The sequence below is a fragment of the Cucurbita moschata genome, unplaced genomic scaffold, assembly GCF_002738365.1.
Source record: "Cucurbita moschata cultivar Rifu unplaced genomic scaffold, Cmos_1.0 Cmo_Scf00003, whole genome shotgun sequence".
Taxonomy (NCBI): domain Eukaryota; kingdom Viridiplantae; phylum Streptophyta; class Magnoliopsida; order Cucurbitales; family Cucurbitaceae; genus Cucurbita; species Cucurbita moschata.
The window spans coordinates 1,608,357-1,627,414 of record NW_019268519.1 but is presented as its reverse complement, the minus strand read 5'-3'; the positions used below and the strand labels follow the sequence as shown (position 1 = coordinate 1,627,414).

The 19,058-nt window shown below is 36.4% G+C and overlaps 3 protein-coding genes across 11 annotated transcripts in view; all 3 read right to left on the bottom strand.

Moving 5' to 3' along the window:
• Nucleotides 1–277: 277 nt before the first annotated feature.
• LOC111441165 (beta-glucosidase BoGH3B-like) lies at nucleotides 278–4,416 on the bottom strand. The gene is made up of 10 exons (XM_023078117.1): nucleotides 4,307–4,416; nucleotides 3,863–4,116; nucleotides 3,482–3,686; nucleotides 3,134–3,224; nucleotides 2,286–2,431; nucleotides 1,966–2,209; nucleotides 1,777–1,881; nucleotides 1,353–1,535; nucleotides 1,054–1,258; nucleotides 278–944 (listed from the first exon to the last, which is right to left on the bottom strand). The coding sequence occupies exons 2-10, from the start codon at nucleotides 4,083–4,085 to the stop codon at nucleotides 460–462; spliced, it is 1,887 nt and encodes a 628-aa protein (XP_022933885.1). The 5' UTR covers nucleotides 4,086–4,116; nucleotides 4,307–4,416; the 3' UTR covers nucleotides 278–459.
• Nucleotides 4,417–5,528: 1,112 nt separating this feature from the next.
• LOC111440837 (serine/threonine-protein kinase TOUSLED-like) lies at nucleotides 5,529–14,164 on the bottom strand. 4 transcript variants are annotated; one of them, XM_023077643.1, is made up of 17 exons: nucleotides 14,015–14,164; nucleotides 13,168–13,650; nucleotides 12,517–12,606; nucleotides 11,997–12,200; nucleotides 10,849–10,899; nucleotides 10,490–10,597; nucleotides 10,225–10,269; nucleotides 9,404–9,516; nucleotides 8,999–9,065; nucleotides 8,574–8,640; nucleotides 8,145–8,242; nucleotides 7,859–8,038; nucleotides 7,488–7,698; nucleotides 7,085–7,349; nucleotides 6,819–6,873; nucleotides 6,203–6,364; nucleotides 5,529–6,031 (listed from the first exon to the last, which is right to left on the bottom strand). In XM_023077643.1, the coding sequence occupies exons 2-17, from the start codon at nucleotides 13,396–13,398 to the stop codon at nucleotides 5,936–5,938; spliced, it is 2,043 nt and encodes a 680-aa protein (XP_022933411.1). In that variant the 5' UTR covers nucleotides 13,399–13,650; nucleotides 14,015–14,164; the 3' UTR covers nucleotides 5,529–5,935. The 4 variants fall into 4 exon arrangements, with proteins under 4 accessions (XP_022933411.1, XP_022933412.1, XP_022933410.1 ...); XM_023077644.1 differs by lacking the exon at nucleotides 14,015–14,164 and adding an exon at nucleotides 13,870–13,994; XM_023077642.1 differs by lacking the exon at nucleotides 14,015–14,164 and having other exon boundaries at nucleotides 13,168–13,995.
• Nucleotides 14,165–14,710: 546 nt separating this feature from the next.
• The window catches only part of LOC111441232 (zinc finger CCHC domain-containing protein 7-like), a 5,960-nt gene continuing 1,612 nt past the window's right edge, over nucleotides 14,711–19,058 (bottom strand). The window contains exons 4-11 of one of the 6 annotated variants that reach the window (XM_023078219.1): nucleotides 18,596–18,757; nucleotides 18,383–18,499; nucleotides 17,666–17,773; nucleotides 17,219–17,386; nucleotides 16,485–16,601; nucleotides 16,238–16,345; nucleotides 15,490–16,111; nucleotides 14,723–15,028 (exon numbers count right to left, since the gene is read on the bottom strand). In XM_023078219.1, coding sequence (XP_022933987.1) covers nucleotides 15,596–16,111; nucleotides 16,238–16,345; nucleotides 16,485–16,601; nucleotides 17,219–17,386; nucleotides 17,666–17,773; nucleotides 18,383–18,499; nucleotides 18,596–18,757 — 1,296 coding nt within the window. In that variant the 3' untranslated portion in view covers nucleotides 14,723–15,028; nucleotides 15,490–15,595. Of the gene's footprint in view, nucleotides 15,029–15,413; nucleotides 16,112–16,237; nucleotides 16,346–16,484; nucleotides 16,602–17,218; nucleotides 17,387–17,665; nucleotides 17,774–18,382; nucleotides 18,500–18,595; nucleotides 18,758–19,058 lie in introns of those variants that run through there. The other 5 variants (XM_023078222.1, XM_023078221.1, XM_023078223.1 and 2 more) reach the window with 5 other exon arrangements.

The following is a 19,058-nucleotide window of genomic DNA, read 5'->3' as shown; positions in this document are numbered from 1 at the left end:
CAATCTCACAGTTTTGAAGAGTTTTCTCTAACAAAATGGTATCGAAACACCAGCCACTGTGCCAACGAGGACGTTGGGCTCCAAAATGGGTAGATTGTAAGATCAGGCACTGGTCGGAGAAACCTCTCCTTAATAGATGTGTTTAAAAATCGTGAGGTTGGGACAATAAGTAACGGGTCAAAGCGGACAATATCTGCTAGAGGTAGACTATTACATTTAATATATTAATTGTTATTTCCATTTTAAAACTTATGTGTTGTAACGTTATAACAAAGAATTATAAGAATTGGAGGAGATTAAGATTAATAGAAAAAAAGAGTATTACAAATGCTTCTAAAACAAGGCTAAGAGAGGCCTAGTAAACATATCCTCATCACATCCTTCAAATGAAAGGTAGGTATAGGTAACAAGAAGATGAAATATGTCCTCCTTTCAAGTTCTCTAAGATGATGTTTTTTTCTAGTACTTGTTTGGTTTAGTTGTCAAACCAAATCCAAATGGAAAGAGTGGATCATAATGTGAATCACCCACGTTCATTGGGAGTTGATCAACAGTCTTGAACCAAGTACGAGCAAGCTTCCCAGTGAATCCATAGTCACCAAACAGAAGGTCAGCTACACCTTGGCCTTCTGTTCCTGGAAGCCAAGCAGCCACAAGGGCATTGGCTATTCCAACATAAGGCTGCATCACAACAGGGCGACCCGAGACAACAACAACGACACATTTGACATTGCCGCACACATTTCTTATGGTGTTAGGACCAGGTTCAGAGATGGTGAGATTCAAGCTGTCGCCAGACGTTTCAGCATACGGAGGCTCCCCGACAACAACAATGGCAAACGAGAACTCATTTGACTTGACAAAGCTTGCATCTGGATTGGCGTTGTACACTAACTGAGTCGCAGGATCGATCGTGTTCTTCACAGCCTTGAGGATGGTGGTACCTGTTCACAGATGAACTTTGTTTATATGGACGTAGTATTGAGATCAATTCCATGTCAAGAATTATCTGTTTGGTTTCTTTCTTATTCAGAAATAACAGTGAAAGCATACCAGCAGTGAGATCATTGCCGCTCTGACCCTGCCATGTGATCGTCCATCCTCCGCATTGGTAGCCTAAGTTGTCGGCGTGAGTCCCTGCAACCAATATCTTCGCAGCTTTTTTAGGAAGTGGAAGCATTGGCTTATCAACAGAGGGGCCGTTCTTCAACAACACAAGTGATTTTCTTACAGCCTCCCTAGCCAATTCTCTATGTTCCTGTTGAACCCCAACAATTTAGTTCAGTTCATCAAAGCCTAAACACTTCAGGTATATCATTTTCCAACTAACTCCAACAAAACAAGTGACAAACCTTTCTCCCAAGTTGGTTAACTAAGCTGTAATCCGCCAACGGATTCTCGAACAGACCCATAAGAAATTTAATTCTTAATATCCTCTCAACAGCATCATCGATCCTGCTCATTGGTATGATATTGTTTTTCACCTGACGAGTGAGTTCGTCAATGAACTCTGTGTAGTTTTCTGGAACCATGATCTGCATCACCGTACAAAAAGGAAAATGTTTTGTGAGATCCCACGTCGGTTGGAGAGGGGAACGAAATATTCTTTATAAGGGTGTGGAAACATCTCCCTAAAAGACGTGTTTTTAAACTGAGGGGAAGCGTTACAAGATTGAAGCACGTCGAACATAATTAAAACCCTTTTTCTTCCATAGACATAGGAAATGTACGATGGTTGCGTTACATGTTCCAAATCAAAGCGGACAATTGACTTACCATGTCAATTCCAGCTCCAACTCCAGCTTGAACTGAATATGAATAATTAGCATGAGGAGGAGAGGTGATCCTGTCAATTCCTTGCCAATCAGATATGACAAAACCCTACAGACAACCAACAAAAGAACATTGTTTCTGAGCTTCTACAATATAAGAATCTCACTTGGGTTAGTTAATTTGTTTCTATACCTTGAACTTGAGCTTGTTCTTGAGTAAGCCAGTGACAAGGTCACGATTGGCGTGCATTCGCACTCCGTTCCAGCTCGAGTAAGAGACCATCACTGTTGCAACTCCCTTGTTTACAGAGTTATAATATGCAGGCATGTGAATGCTAAGCAATCCATTATAGTCAATCACCGTGTTATTTTCATCGATGCCCCTGGTTGTGCCACCATCTCCAAGGAAGTGCTTAGCACAGGCCGCAACTTTTTGTCTGAAGCGAAACAAGTTCAAAATGTATGTGGTAAATGCAATATATTCAAATAAATTCCGGTGAAAAGGGATCTTACTTTCCCCCAACAAAAGGAATCCCTTTTCTTGAATTAGCAGGAATTGCTCCTTGCAATCCAGGTATGATCTCAGTCATTTGTTGAACAATTTTATGATCTTCACTATAGCTCTCGTAACATCGACCCCATCGAGGATCTCTGCACACCTGCATAGCCCGAAAACCATAAGTAAAAATCTGTGACTAAAGTAAACTTGGTGAAGAAATTGTAAGCATATTTCATCTTCTTCTTGTTAGGAATCACGGCTCTCCACAATGGTATGATATTGTCCACTTTGAGCATAACCTCTCATGGCTTTGCTTTTGGTTTTCCCAAAAGGTCTCGTACCAGTGGAGATGTATTTCTTACTTATAAACCCATAATCAAATCCTTAATTAGCCGATGAGACTCCTCTCCCAACAATCCTCCTCTCGAACAAAAGACACTATAGAGTCTCCCCTGAAGTCTATGGAATCCTCAAACAGTCTCCTATTAATCGAGACTCCACTCCTTTTCTCTAGAGCCCTTGAACAAAATACACCATTTGTTCGACACTTGAGTCACTTTTGACTATGCTTTCGAGGATCACAACTTCTTTGTTCGACACGTGAGGACTCTATTGAAATTGCTAAGTTAAGGTCATGGCTCTGACACCGTGCTAGAAACCACGACTCTCTACAATAGTATGATATTGTACATTTTGAGCACAAGCTCTCGTAGCTTTGTTCATGGTTTCCCTAAAAGTCCTCGTACCAATGGCCAATAGAGATGTATTCCTTACCTATAAACCTATGACCAACCACTTAATTAGCCGGTGGGATTCCTCTCCCAACCATCCTTGATCAAAATGATTTAAAATGTTACATTACCGCAATACATGGAGCAAAAACGTAAGGAATTCCAGTTGCTCTCACTTCAAGCGCTGTGGCCTCTCCTATCCTCCTAAGAAGTTCCGGATCCCTGATGTGAAAAGTTAAGTCATAAGCAAACCACATCATAAATAAGCATCTCCAATCCTCCTAACAAAATCTTGGGCTACAAGTTAAAGTCAAGGAACGTGTTCAAGGATTTTTCTTGCTAATTTGGTGTATCAATTCAAAAAATCAACAGATTATCCTTCCCAAACCTCAAACATCCATTAGCATAATACAAGATTATCAAATCATATACACACAAAAGACTTAGGAAATGCACTGCTTCTAGACTACTTAACTTGCCTGGTAACTCCAAGACCAATATTATGAGGAAAGATAGTGGCATTGTACGCATTATTGTGACCATGAATGGCATCGATCCCATAAATCATAGGGATCTTAAGACGGGTGGATAGAGACCCCTTTTGGATCTCATTCACCATATTGACCCAAGTTTCCGCCGTCGCTTTCTCCGCCGGTGCACTGCCTCCTCCGCTCAGTACACTCCCTATCCAAATACACATACATCCATTACAATAATCCTTACTGAAGAAGTAGACATTAATCACACACACAATCTAGTTCAGCCAAACAGGGGAATCAATTCTAAGTAGACATTAAGCACGCACAATCTAGTTCAGCCAAATAGGGGAATCAATTCTAGAGAGCTGAATGCGATAATACCAATGAAGTAGTTCTTCATGACGTCCGGAGTTGCAACTTTCCGTTCAATCTGAACCATCTGCCCAATTTTCTCTTCCAAAGTCATCCGATCCATAAGATCTTTGATTCTAGCACCTAACGGCTGTTTAGGGTCTTGGTATTTCAGGTAGGTTGCATCTGTAAGAACGGCCAGGCAGCACAGCAGAAGCCAAAACCCCAAAGAGGGTTTTAAGAACCGCGTCATTTTGGGCTATGGAACTCAAGCTGCTCAATATCTGATGATAAAACAGAGCATTATAGAGTTACAAGAACAGTCACGAAATCTGGTCCAAAAACAACAAGAACAGCAGCAAAATCAATAGAAAACACTACTAATTGGCAATTCAAGCACGTAAAAACAGGGTGTATGCAAATGCAGAGCCACAGAGCATTTGATGAAGAATAAAAGAAGAAAATGATTCTTACAAAATGAGAGCAGCACAGCCTAAGTGAAAGAAATGGCAGAATGGTTCTGACAGTGAGAAATGGGAATCTACGTAGACGAAGATAGAGTTCACGAACATTTATATACTAAACTTTTAGTATTATTTTATTCATCTTCTTATCCATTATTAATTCAAACTTCAAAGAAAACTGCGTTTTTTTTTTCTTTTCTTTTTTTATTTATTTAATGAAAAGTGATTTTCTTTATGAGTACTCCAAAATCAAAATTTAATTATGAGATCAAGAAATTTAATAATTTGTTTTTCTATAAATAGGGAAGGTTTAATTTTAAGTAGGGTTAGTAAGTTAATAAATTTTATAAAAAAAATAATTTTTTTTATAATTTTTCTTATAATTAAGTTTGGTAACTTTTTAATGCAACTCTATAAACTAAATACCATATTGGATAGCTCAGTCTAACTCAACTGATTAAACATACATCTTCGAACAAAATGACATAAGTTTAAATATACGTAATCACACGTAGTTGATTTAAAAAAAAAATTGAATTACAAACATTGTCGATGGATCCACGAGCATAAAAGATTTATAAAAAGTAAATTGATAAAGCGAACAAAATGACATGAGAGCGGATGGCACGTACTACTAAAAATAAATAATATGGACAATATAAACTTGATTTTGATAACTCAAAATTGGGAATGTAAAGTTCTTCGAAATTAGAAAGCAAATGAATATTTAAGAAAAAAACAAGAATTTGAGAACGTAAGAAATGCATTGGGGATTGGTGAATGCAGAAAAGTGGCACGCATAACTTTGCCAATTGTCTCTAAACGGTGCATACTCTATTCACAAATCACATCTTGCCACGTGGAATATCATAAAAAAATAATTATTATTAACGTATATATGGAAAAATAAAAAAAAACATACATAAATATGGAAAATAGGTCTCCTTCGTGTAGTATTATTATTGTTTTATGGCCAAAGCATTTAAAATTGATAGCCGTTGGGGGACACAACCTGCGTGGCCGACAAGCTGTATGAGAATAGCAATGGAATGTCATTTTCCATTGGGAAACCCCTTTTATTTTTATACTATGGTAGTATACTATGGTAGACGTAGTAACTATTTCTTTATTAAATACTATATAATAAATACGTAAATAAGTGACATTTTTCATTCTTGGAGATTTGTATGTACATGAATGAAACGAAACGAAAGCTCGGTAGAAATGCCATGTGAACTAAAGAAAATATTTAATACATCAAAATCAATCATTTTCCGAAAGGCGAACAAAAGAAAAGCAAAACTTCCCCCCATTTTAGGGGCATCTATCTATCTAGCCCATTCTCACAACACTGAACACACACACACCACCACCACATGGATTGTAGGTCACCCTGCCCTTACTGAACCCAAAGGGCCACTTAGCCAAACCTCCAATTATTTGGATTGGAGATAGGACAGGAGAATTCAAGTCACTCTAAGTTTATATCACTCAAAAGGACCCCTCTCTGATCAACCATTAATGGTAGACCGGCCCTTTGCTGTGTTTACAGTTTCCATGAGTTACCTATGCTTTCCTGGCTTGCTGTTGAAAGATGTGACTTGTTAATTCCTGTAATGTGGATCTCCAAGAACCATACTTACTTCTTTGAATATGTTAGGTATGGATCTTGAGCTATCGTTAAAACATCAGGTCTCTCTGCTTGGCTATATGTCAAACAACGTCGTATAAAATCCTGCACGACATCATATAACACCTTCGTTTGACTGCTACAAGTTTGGATCTTATAACATAGGAAAAAATATGGTAGGAAGCATGGACTTTTCAATAAGGATGGTCATGGTATATCATGAAGAAAATGCATGATGAAGGGAATTGAACGAATGCAAACAAGACCCCTGCTCACCTTCGCTTCGTTTGAGACAGCTGGTCGAGTAGGAAAATCGACCTTACGAGCTTTTATAATTGTGTCCTCACGAAGTATTCTTTCTTGGGTCTGATCATGCCCAAATGGACGTCTGCCAAAGAGCATTTGATAGAGTAGTACTCCCGCTGACCAGACATCAACCTGGTTTCAGAAGGTGGCAGGTCATAGAAGACTCAAAACTTAAAAAGAACGTGCATGCTAACTTCACAAATCACAATGAGGCATAGCACTCTCAAACTACATTTTACAGCTATATTTGGGTGACTTGGCTAGAGAGAAACTGCGAGTTTAAAATGATGGAGTTGGCCTATTAAGCTTCTGGGTGGAGCTCTTTAATTAGGTTCTTTTGTAACTGCAAACCCTTCTGAATTCAAGCCAGCTAGAGAATTATTCAAAAGCATGGTGGGTGAATTTGGGGCATAATCATCTTATCTTCCCTCACCCTCTTTTGTGAGTCTTTTGGTTTCATTCAGGATAACTCAAATTTGACATATGTCCAACTAGATAGGAAAAGGAATGAGCACGAGCACGAGCACGACAATAGAATAACCTAAACAAGAGTGGGGCAGAGAAAATAAACTATAAAACAACAAACCTTAGATGATATTAAAGGTGTCTTGCTGAGCTCAAAGCATTCGGGAGGTAAATACCTACAAATGCCAAAAGAAGTTGTTAACGGACAATATGCACTAGGGCATTAAGACGAATGAACTGTACAAACGTTATAGAAACGATATAAAATCCAAAAGAAAACCCATTAGTTCCACATATTTTCTCCATGAAATGTATTACTTAAAAACGGATAATAAATTTTAAAACATATCAAAAGCCAAAAAGTGTGCAGAAAAGTTAGACATTTACCAATATGTTCCAGCACCCTGAGATGTGAGTTCCATACCCTGAGATCCAACATCATCCTCAACTATTTTACTTAGACCAAAATCTGTCAATTTTGCGACGCCTAGTTCATCAAATAGAACGTTACCAGGTTTTAGGTCATAGTGGATAATTTTTTGTGTCCTTTTGTTTAAGTAAACAAGGCCATGAAATATCTGAACTATGATAATCCTGGCTTCTTTCTCGGGCAATATTGGTGTTGACTTCAGGACAGCATCAAGATCCTTCCCTAGAGGCAGAAAAATGTCCAACAGATGATGCAAGATGAAAAGCAAAGATTCATGATTTTTCCATATGAAGATACAAAGGAAAAATAGATAGTGTAATGAAAAGCACTTCAGATTGATAAGGGAGAAAAGAAATGTACCACTACAATATTCCAAGACTGTACAGAATGTATTTTGATCAATCTCGAAAATGTCCCAGAGCCGAACAATATGACTGTGCACCAATGTTTTGTGGATATTATACTCCCTAATTGCATGCCTTATATAACTTTGTTTCTTCTCTTCACTCCACTGAGCATTCAGTCCATGCAGCTTACATGCAACATATCTATGCTCAACCAAGTCATAAGCCTGCTGGAAATTTTGTACTTCAAAATCACTGCAAAAAGGTGTATCTTTACAGTTTCCAAATGTAGGCAAAGATGGTCTTGTATTTTTTTTCCTAGCGATTTAAGCCTCAGACAAGTTTTTTTGAGAGAATGTCAAGAAATAATGAGTACAAAATTCTGACCTTGTAAACCTCACTGAATCCTCCTTTCCCAAGAAGGTTTAAAAGGGCAAATCTGTAATTTAAAATCTGAAAATTGTTGAAACGGGAACCCTCCTCATCTCGTATTCGCTTCATTTCACGTATGAGCCTTCCCTTATCAATTTCATAGCGGTCCCTTTCACGTAAAATAGTTTCTTCTTCCTACACAGAATAAATAATGATAAGATAGATGTCACCTATGTAAATTTGAAGTGTAAAATCACAAATGTTTTAATAACTAAAGAAACAACACGACAAAGGAACTAACACGCTTGATGCTTGCCAGACGGGATTTGTAGATCTCATCCTGAATGAAACTGTCCTCTTCTTGGGCTCCTGATTCAGTGTCGGTCCCATCACCTTTGTCTTCAAAAATTAGAAGGAACAGTCACTTCTAGATGGCTGAACTTTAAAAAAATAGACGGCTAGCATATATTCATATCTTAAATTTTTAAAAACCTTATCGCGAGATAGCATTTTCTAAGCTTGATGTCAGAAGGACATGAAGGTGAGAGAAAGAGGTCTCTTAAATATCAAAACAAAAATGTATCATTTAAAACTTGAGAATGTTCAGAATAGCCATTGAGCTTTGATGCAGCCCACGTATAGATGAAATCCATAAATTCTTAGTGCAAACATTATTGAATTGTTTTCTCCTTGAAATATGGGTGGGAAGAGAGACTTTGAAGGAACTTACCCGATTGTCTTTTCTTCAAGAATTTGCGTTGACGTTCAATTGCTTCCTTGGTTTCTAGTAATTGTTTCTGAAAAATAGGAAGTTATTTGCAATGAACAAATGAAATAAATGTACAACTTATTATAAGAATAATTTCCACGTTGAGAAAACTAAAAGGCAAAAAATATACAAACTAATGTGTGAGAGAAACATTATTGACCTGATAGTAAGGAGGTACTATTCACCAAATATTATGCCTATCATATGTCCAACCTATTTTCTTTTCTCATGAGAATATTTTATCCATAACAAAGATCAAAAGAAGTAAGATATACCTGCTCCATAGTTTGCTAATAATAAAGAACAATAACCTAATAGGATATTTGAAAGAAAAAAAACAAATTCGCTTAGAATATAGTTATGACAAAAGTATAAAGATGACTTACAAGATGAGCATTTAGATCTTTCAGTGCTTGTCCATCCTCCCATGTTTCAGATATAACTGTCCCAGCTCTAACATCCATACAAGAATGCAATCAGTTATTTCCTTACAAGCAAGAAGACATGAATTTGACTGACAAATTCAAATCCAAAGCCCGGAATAGTCAAAATTTTAGTAAGAATTCCAAATTCACAGCTTTAGTGTCACAAATCTCGTCCATTAGCATGCCCTGTCTAGAGGGCAGGAACTGTAACATAAGTGATGAAGAAGGGTGAAGATGAGAGCATTTAGATCCTGATTTGGTATACCCATCTCTTCTTTGGCTCGCATATTACATTGTGCCTGACCGAGCAAGGTCAAATTATAATGTGACTTTGACCTATTACAATTAGATTATGAAAAAACTAACCTGATTACACCCACATTGCCAAGTCTCAAGGAGTCTTGTCGAACTTTCATCCTTGCTTCCTGTCTCTCAGCCTTTGAAACAGATATCAGCAAATCAGATAGCACTTTCGTTCTCTGTAATTTCAATAAAACCCACAACAAGACGGATGCAATAGTTAACGGCAAAACTATGTCTACAAGGAATTAGAAAATTCTTGATGATGGCATTTTAAGTCTACAACACAAGGACAAGAAAGGTTTGAAATGAAAGCATATTCTATTTATCTCTTCATAAAGATCAAAAGGAGAACAATAAGAAATTTCTTGATAACATCATCAAGAATCAATCAGCTAGGTTTCATGGTTAATAACCACCCTATGTAGCAATTGAGTAAACAAACCTTGATGGCAAGAAAATGGCAACCATAAAGTAAGAAAAGGTTGTAGGCCATATATAAATTGGACAAGAAAGACAAGCAGTGGCTGTGACAACGGAGTGGGATGAAGTTAGTAGTGGCAGAGATCATAAATTGGCCAACGGTAGTTACAAAGTCATCTTCCAGAAAGATATTGGCCAAATGTAGTTCAGGAACTTCTAGGTATTAGAAAAGCCCCAGAAAGAGATGGATGTTGATGAAGTCTTAGAGATTCATGTCCTACTCCTAGCTCCTAGATGGAATGCTTTGGCTAAGGATATTCAGTTAGTGTCTTTCTGAGATAAAGGTCAATTGGAGAGCGTTCTTGTGGACTTTTTAGCTTCCTAAACTGGATTTTAGACAAAGTTAGATTTTTATAAATTTTTTCTCAGGCAGAAAAAAGATTGATTCATTGAGGAAAATAAACCTTCGGTTTCATTTGATGTTCGTACTCTTTGATCTCCTTCAACTCCTGCATAAATCATGTCACAGAGTGAAAAGAATATTAATAAACAGAAGAGAGAGAATTTCAAAAAATGTATTGCAAACAAACTAATCGATGAAAATAATTTAGAATACTCCAAAAATAGAAAGAAAAAAAAAATGGTTTAGTATACCACCATACCAAAGTCCACAAGGAAAATATTTTCTGTGGAAATAGGTTTTTTACTATCTTGGGCATGATCTTGTACCTTTTCTAATTCATGGTAAAGATTTTGATATTCTGAAGACGCCTGACGTGATTTTTGCAAATCCTCCTCCAATGAAGCGACTTTTGCCCGTAAAGATACCAACTCTTCCTATTTAATACAAACAAGAAACTAGATTTGAGATGTCAAAAATTTTGTGGCACTGAGGCAAGACATTTCGCACAAAAACCTTTTCCATTCAACACTTCACAAGTCAACAAACTCTAAGCTGAGAAAGCACGTGTAATCTTCTTCTCAAAGGTTCCAAATCACCCAATTTCATAGTCATATAAATACTTTTTTGCACTCGTTTAGACATCAACACCATAGGATTTTTACATAGACATATAACGAAGTCATACCTCCATCGGAGAGCGATTATCAATGCGAAGCTGCTCTTTACTCATCCCATCCTGCAAAACCAGAGATTGATTTATTAATAAACCAATGGTTCATGCTAAGTCTTGTGGCACTCCTTGCATAAAAAATCTTGTAGCTGCTAATCGAGGATTTCATACTTTCCAGAACTCGTTGTAATATGCCAATTTCTTTTAAAAGTGAAAAATATTGATCAATTTAGGTTGGTTTTTCCAGTTTCAGGCAGTCAATTTATTAGTAAGAACGTTATGAAGTTGGCTTTTTAGTTTTACCTTAAACCAACCCAATATATATCTAAACTATGCCATATTGGAAAAAAAAACTTTATTGATCTAGACCCTTCCCAATGGATAAAGGAAAAGCAAACACCTCATCAACAAGGATCTACACTCCTTTTCCAACCCATGCAATCTTGAATGGGTAATGAAGGACAAGGAATCTCAAGTTGACTTGACGGATTTAGCAAGAAAAGATGAAACATATTATCTCCACTACCATCACTAAAATCATCTAAAAAACCGTATCGTTCTTGCTGCAACAAGTCCTGAATACTGTATGTTGTTGAGAAGGTCATTTCAATTTTGGCAAGAGTAAGAGTCTTTGAAAAATGTAGGATAAATGCTCCCCTTCAACCCCTTCAACATAACACCCATGACTTCCTCACCGCCTACCTGAGTCGCATTTTCCCCTTCCAATTCCTGCTACACTACCACCAAGTAGACTGCTAGATTGCAGTACAAGCATCCACCCAATTAGTGACCCATTTGATTACTACAGATGACAACTAAAAACTTGTGGAAAAGCAGGACCGCAGTTTCACAAACATTGTCAGCTACCAAAACCTGAATGAGAGTCTCCACCAAAATTACACAAAGTGTACCGAAGAAAAGAATTTCAAGACCTCCTTTTCTTTCCTTCTCTCTTTCCTTTTGATAAGAAACAAACTTTCATTGATAAATAAAATAAACAAGCAAACAAGATGTCCAAAGATGAGGAGTCTTACAGAAATGAGGATTTCAACACAAATAAATAACTTTAACCAATCCATCATGAAAAATTAAACAGCATCAAATTGTTCAATTAAAGCATAGACAACACTACAGAATTGACTAATTTACTAGAAAGACCTTACCTTAAGGTAACTGTCAAGTTGACCATTTGTAGGTAGAATTGTTGAGAGAGAAATTTGTGATTTCATCTGATCGTTAACTCTTGACCCACGACCTCTACTCGAGAGTGATTGTCCTCTTCCTCTACCTTGTTTTTTCCTATTTACATCCACATTCTTTTTGGTCTCTATGGAATCCACCACGCTTTGCTTTCCATCTTCCACTGCCTGAATGGTTCTTTAAAGTGTTGTTGTGGTTGTTAATATTGTAAAAAAAAAAAAAAAAAAAAAAAAGTTCCAAAGAGAGAAAATATCATGATGACAGGTGGAAAAAAATGATTAAAACAAAAGTAACAAGGAGAAGGCAAATCAAACTCAGTTAAGTGCTCAAGAAAGAAGACAGCGAGCTTTGATGCAGTAATGGGAATATAAAACCTTGATGGCCAATTAATATTCTAGAATGAAATTAGGGTTACAGATTGTCTATCTTATTCAAACAATAGCAAAATTTATTCCAAACCATAACCAAAATAATAAGAACGACCTCAACACGTTCAGGAAGGGATGAGTCATTGGCCTCTTGAAGTTTCTGGCGCTTCCTAGTGTTGGCTTGGATGAGGAAGCCATCCCCAGTCTAGCATACATAGAAAATAAAATATCATCAAATTCAGAATAGATTATCTTTCAGAGTTCAATTTCCCACAGGTAAAAATGCAAAGAAATTAGATAATAAAAAATATGACTAAGAATAAGGTATACTCCACCTAAAAGAAGGAAAGTGCTTGAAATATGAGACCAACGGGCAATAAGTAAACATGAAGAGTCTTTCAAAAGGAAAAAGAAATGCATGATTTTGCAATGGAACTTACAACTCACCATTAATTAAACTTTCAAATGATAACAGAGCATTGCAAGAAGAACAAAGATCATTGCAAGAAGATTATCAACGTCAACCCTTCAACAACAGAGCATTGCAAGAAGAACAAAGATCATGCACACAAAAGTAATAGGGGTAATATCATCGTTCTATTAGTGGGTTTGTGCATTCTCGTTTCTCAAGCAAAACTCCAGTCAGTTCCAAATGGAAGAATTAGAACGGCTGAGTGTTTGATCAGTAACAAAAACTCAATTCTCAAAATACAGAAAAGAAGCGGAATGAATTCAACATTCACATAGAATATTAAACGGAACTTACGCCATCATCTGAATCACTGGAAGTGGTTGGCTCGATCAAATTTTCAGAGGCGACAAATTTCACAGCATGTGAGACGGAGGAGGTCCTGGTTGACTGCGACTGAGCAGGCGGCTGGGTGGACGAAGTCTTACCGACCATACGAGCTTCGAGCTTGGCCATTTTGGCCGGCAAAGATTGGTCCGATTGGTTGGATGAATTAGAGGAGAAATGAAGCAGCATATCGTCCGACATTGCGTAAACGACAATGCAGGAGCAATTTATAATGAAAAAACAGCGTATTCAGAACCATTCAACAAAATACGTAATCATGTTCGTTCCCGAATTGACTCGATTTGAATTTGATGTAAATCCTTCTGTAATGCAGGGCTCCATTGCATGCAAATACAATCTATGTGCACCCTTTACTTACGAAAGAACACCCTTACAGCCATAATCATGCTGTGTAGAAAATGAAGCTCTTGTGGAAGTGGGTGCACAGACAAACTGCAACAACCAATCAAAGAAATCGAGAACAAGTTCAAAAAGTCGTCCCAGTACAAAACCCAACTGAGTAAGATCAAAATTGAGACAGAAAAAGTGAAAAGGAAATTAGGGTTTTCACAATTATGATAAAACCAATGAAGGGAAGCGAATTGACTAGAGTGGATTATTGAAATGAAACAATAAGATCAGCAAAAACAAAGCTATGGTGATACAACTAACTTGAATGCTTAAGAGAGTCACAAGCAAGGTTTTGTATGAAGAAATATAATCAACAGCATATATGACTCCAAGACCATGGAGGAGAGAGAAAAGAGAGAGAGAGAAAGAGGGAAAACGAAGAGTTGATAAGAACAGAGGATTTAACCTTTAGACTTCATCTTTGCAAATTGCAATGCGTGTGGGAAATGCCTCAAACAATCAAAAACCCTAATGAAACAATGAACACTTTGTTTAGATAGATGAGTTAGAGAAGGCAATTCTCATGTGGCCTAAACAATTGACCCCTTCCAATAAAGTTCAATTCACAAAAGAAGGAAGCAAACAACCACTATAAAATGCTTACCACCAAAGCATCAACCAAATATAAACCTAAAAGAAAGAGGATTCTTTATTAAATCAAACATGAGGATCATAAAATATAACATATTTATTTCATTTTGCTTAGTTGACTAAAATATATATATTCTTTCGAAAGTTATAATATTATTCATTATCACATCATTTTAGACATCAATTTTTCATCTAAATTTTTTTAGATTTTTAAAGCAACGAGGTTTTGAAATATTTAAGAAAAATCGAACCTATTATAACTTTTCGATAACATATGGATATTTTTAAAACGCCCGGTAAAAGTTAAAAAAATACTTTGGTTTAATCTAACCCTTTAATAAATCAAAGATCATAGTATTGATCTTTTGTAATATCTGTAAGTTCATACACATTTCAACACAAAATAAATCCACCTGACTTCTATATTGTTAGTTTTTTTGTTCTTGATCATATTTGGAACTTCGAGTTACTTATCAAGAGAAATCAACTATAACTGAAAAAATCAAATCTGTAACACAAGGCCTGGTTTCTTCTAGTATGAAAAAAATCAAATTTGTAATTTTCCCTGGAGAATTCAGAAATTGTACATTACACAAACTAGTACTTTAAATTACTGGAGTCACACCAACTAAAATAAACTATTGACATCTAAGATGTAGCTCAAGTTCAATCATCTACAAGAAACAGAAGAAGAGCCATGGGAACACCAAGTAATAACAGAGCAGAAGCTATTTGCCTTTCAGATTTTCATAGCAATGTACAACAACAATGTAGAAGAGTGTTGAGCCTGCTCCATGTCGCTCGTGTTCGATGTCACCGTCCAAAACATCTGCAATGAAGAAGAAATGACAATGTGAGAATCAAGCTCAATACAGAAATGGAATCCCATTGAAAATCTATAGACTAGAAATTCGGAATTTGAATCATATGAAAACGATCGTTAGTCTGATAGAACTTCTGCCAATGGTAATATCTGAAGTAAGAAGTCATTTTCATTTCCACCTAAGATATTGGAACTTTTCTGATAATAATATTCGCATGCTGAATCAACATGTATAGAGAGGTGTAACCATAACCAGCATAATTCATCGCTAAACAACACAAACCCGACAACGTAGTCGAACTGTTCACAAGAAAGGAAAATCAAGGAATATGATTCAGAGTAATTGATAGATGTTTAAAATTATGCAAATGAAGAAACCTGACAGGCCAAGAGCAATATGGAATCATGTCATCAACTAAACTCAAAACTGTTAATCTGGTACTATCACAAATGAAGCAATAACTTACAATTATCTTATATTATGCAATTGAACCACTCGACAAAATAACAAATCTTTGAGCAGTATATCTTTCCCACAGCTAGCTACCAATCACTCTAATCAAATAAGACTTTCTACCACCATCCATAGCTTTTCCTCCTTCCTTCATTGCTAAAGCCCCCAAATCTAGATGCCGAGAATCCGTTCTGAGGCGCTATACTGGATTGGAATGACATTGGAGTCCCTGGATGTAATGTGCGCTCCCTTGTGAGAGATTGAGGACTTGCATAGTAACCGGAAGATCGAGGAGGGCTTGCATAGCGCCCAGAAAATTGAGGGCTTGCATAGTGACCAGGGTACTCCGTATAATAACCATGATCCCACCGAGATGGTGTAACAGGAGAATTCCAGTTATTATTCATGGATGTGCCATTGAAGAAGTTACGAGGACCCGGATCCTCCATCATCCAGCGACCCTTTTGTCCTGACTTCCTAGGCAGGTTAGTGTATTTTTCGTCATAGTTTATCTTTTTCTTCTTGCTATGAGCCTTTGCAAGATTATGAGGTGCAGATTTTGACCCCATATGGTACGTTTCTTCTGTTTTTGACCTAGATTTATGGTTCGATAACTCACGATTCCTCTTGCCACCCTGTGAAAGCTCCATGAAATAAAATGTTAGAATCACATTCTCACAAGATATGTAAGTATGCATAACAAAAAGAACTCCTAATCTTCATCTGATAAAACATGCCAAAATGTAGGATCTTTTATCTACCTTGGTAGAACTTGTGCACTCTCGGGCAAAATGCCCTTCTCCACCACATCTATAGCATGAGTTAGTTGACTCAGCGCCAGAAGCTACTTCAATATTCCTCTTGCTACCCTGAGCAAGTTCCATAAAGTACAAGTTTAAAATCACATGTTGACAGGAAATATAAGTAAATGTATCAAACTGAACATTTTCTCTCCTCATAACTTTTCCCTAATAAAACAGGCCGATGTATAGGGTTTTTTTTATCTACCTTGGTGAAACTTGGGCACTCACGGGAAAAATGCCCATCTTCACCACATCTATAGCATGGGTTGGGTGATGCAGCACCGGAGGCATCCTCCCGATTCTTCTTCCCACCCTGGGCACGCTCCATAAAGTATAAATTCAGTATATGAAACTGTTCAATAATCATTTAGTTTATTATTTCTGATTTGTTAATTTGGGCTTGTTTTCTTATCATTTCTCTACAATGGATTTCATCTTTGTTACTATAGTATTAAGGCTTCAAGAGTTCTTTAAACTACTGTTTTAAGTTTTCAAATTCTAACAAAGTTTTTGAAAACTATTGTATTATGTTTTTAAAAGTTGACTTGATTTTTTAAAACACATAAAAAGTAAACAACCAAACCCATGAATGGAAGTAGTATTTATAGGCTCAAGTTTCAAACACAAAAAACCAAAAACTAAATGGTAATGAATGGGACTTTTGTTTTTGGTTTTTGAAAATTGTGCTTGATTTTACATCATTTCTCTATCAAGGGGCTTTATCTTTCTTGAGAAATTATTTGAATTCTTAGTCACATTCCAAGAAATAAGTTTTTAAAACTGTTTGTTTAGTTTTAAAAACTTAGGCTTGGTTTTTTAAAACATATGTGAAAAGTTAGACAACAAAACAAAAAACCTCATAAGTACTATTTATAAGCTTAATTATCAGAAACCAAAAACCAAAAAACAAAAACCGATATGTAAGCTTTTTTCATCTACCTTGGCAGAAATTGTGCACTCACGGACAAAAGGCCCTGCTTTTTTGTCTACCTTGGCGGAACTAGTGCATTCACGGGCAAAATGCCCTTCTTCACCACACCTATAGCATGGGCTAGGTGATGCAGCACCAGAGGCTTCCTCACGATTCTTCTTGCCACCCTGAGCAAGCTCCATGAAGTATAAATTCAGTATAAACACTGTTTATGAAAACATTTATTTTTTTGTCCCTGGATTTTTAAAATTGTGCTTATTATCTTATCATTTCTCTACAATGGATTTAATCTTTCTTACTTTTCTTATCCAAATACTACAAAAAACCCTCACAAGTGCACGTACTATTTATAAGATTAATAATCATAACCAAAAACCAAATGGCTATCAAAATAAATATTTTCTCCTTATTATTTGTTGAAAAATATAAGCCAATATGTAAGCTTTTTAATCTACCTTGGCGGAACTTGTACACTCACGGGCAAAATGCCCTTCTTCACCACATCTATAGCATGAGCTGGCTGATACAGCAGCAGAGGCTTCCCCACGTAATCTCGAGCATGCCTGTAGATTCACATACACACAGCCCAAAAGATTAATCAACCATGTGCAATAAACTTAGAAGCAAGGAACTTCAATTTAAAAGGAATCAGCTCTCTTGTCAACAAGGTTCAAGTGATTACAAGTTCCTGTATTTAAATATTCTTTGCTCGCGTGTACTGAGACATACAACAATAATAAGTGACAGCAACACTATAGACCCTGCCAATATTGGCCCCCTCTCCTACTTTCTCACATGTTGACTCACTAAACAATGAACTCTTTAATTACAAGCATACATTAGCAACTCATTAATCCCAATTATTTGACTTGCACAAGAAAATACAGTCATACATAAGTCCAGCAATCTAGAAATTTGTCAATGCTCAAAAATCGGAAAAATTCAGAACTGCCACCGAGATTTGCTGATTATTACTGACAGCCAGCATGAGAGCAAAACAAATGGGCAATTGCATATAAAAGCAAGACAAACTTTTATATATATATATATATATAACACAAAAGTAATACGTAAACAAAACAAGAGAACGTCTTAAATGGAAAATGAAAGGTGATACGAGTATCATGTGAACATCGTACAGTCAGATATGACATATTGCATAGAGGACTTACCAGACCAGTATGTCCAGCCTGTCCACATTTATAGCAGGAAATGTCTATTGAAGTGTCGCTGGTGGAATTCACACAACATAAGTGACCTAATTCCTTACAAATGTAGCATTGTATGTTCTGGAAAAAAAATGTTTTACAAGACACGTTTAGAAAAATGATACAGCATGCAAAATAACTCTGGAAAAGAACCAAGAAAGTACACTATATTAGGACCTTAAGATCATCATCTGGATAACTACTTTGGCAAGAAAACATATCATGCCCAGGATCTCCACATTTTAAACATATTTTTGAGCTTGAAGAAACCTTCAAATGCTTCTCTGGACAGTCTTTTGCACGATGCCCAACTTTGTTGCAAATATAGCAGTCTCGTGCCTGCGAATAGTAAGGAGCAGGTTTTTAATTTTCATGAAATCGAAATGAGAAAGAAACAGGAGAACGTAGAAGAAGAAAATATTACAAAACTGAGAGACACTCAGGTTGATTGTGAATAAACTGGATAAAGATTGATCATAAGAAAGCCAATAAACATATTCTAGCCTCAGAATGAGGAATATGGATTTCAGACCAGAGGACTATGGAGACATTAAAAATGTTAAAAGAATTTACCTCAGCAACAAAGATATTAGATAAAGAGTATAATTTCTAATTTTCATTAAAAAAAAAAAAAAAAAAA

Coding starts and splice junctions, on each gene's coding strand:
- LOC111441165 (XM_023078117.1), bottom strand. CDS start 4,085: ATGACGCGGTTCTTAAAACCCTCTTTGGGGTTTTGGCTTCTGCTGTGC. Junction 2,210..2,285: donor ATTCCTTTTGTTGGGGGAAA/GTAAGATCCCTT, acceptor GTTTCGCTTCAG/ACAAAAAGTTGCGGCCTGTG. Junction 945..1,053: donor CGGCAATGATCTCACTGCTG/GTATGCTTTCAC, acceptor ATCTGTGAACAG/GTACCACCATCCTCAAGGCT.
- LOC111440837 (XM_023077643.1), bottom strand. CDS start 13,398: ATGTCGGACGATATGCTGCTTCATTTCTCCTCTAATTCATCCAACCAA. Junction 12,201..12,516: donor CCCTTCCTGAACGTGTTGAG/GTCGTTCTTATT, acceptor AGAACCATTCAG/GCAGTGGAAGATGGAAAGCA. Junction 9,517..10,224: donor AACATCAAATGAAACCGAAG/GTTTATTTTCCT, acceptor TTGAAATTACAG/AGAACGAAAGTGCTATCTGA.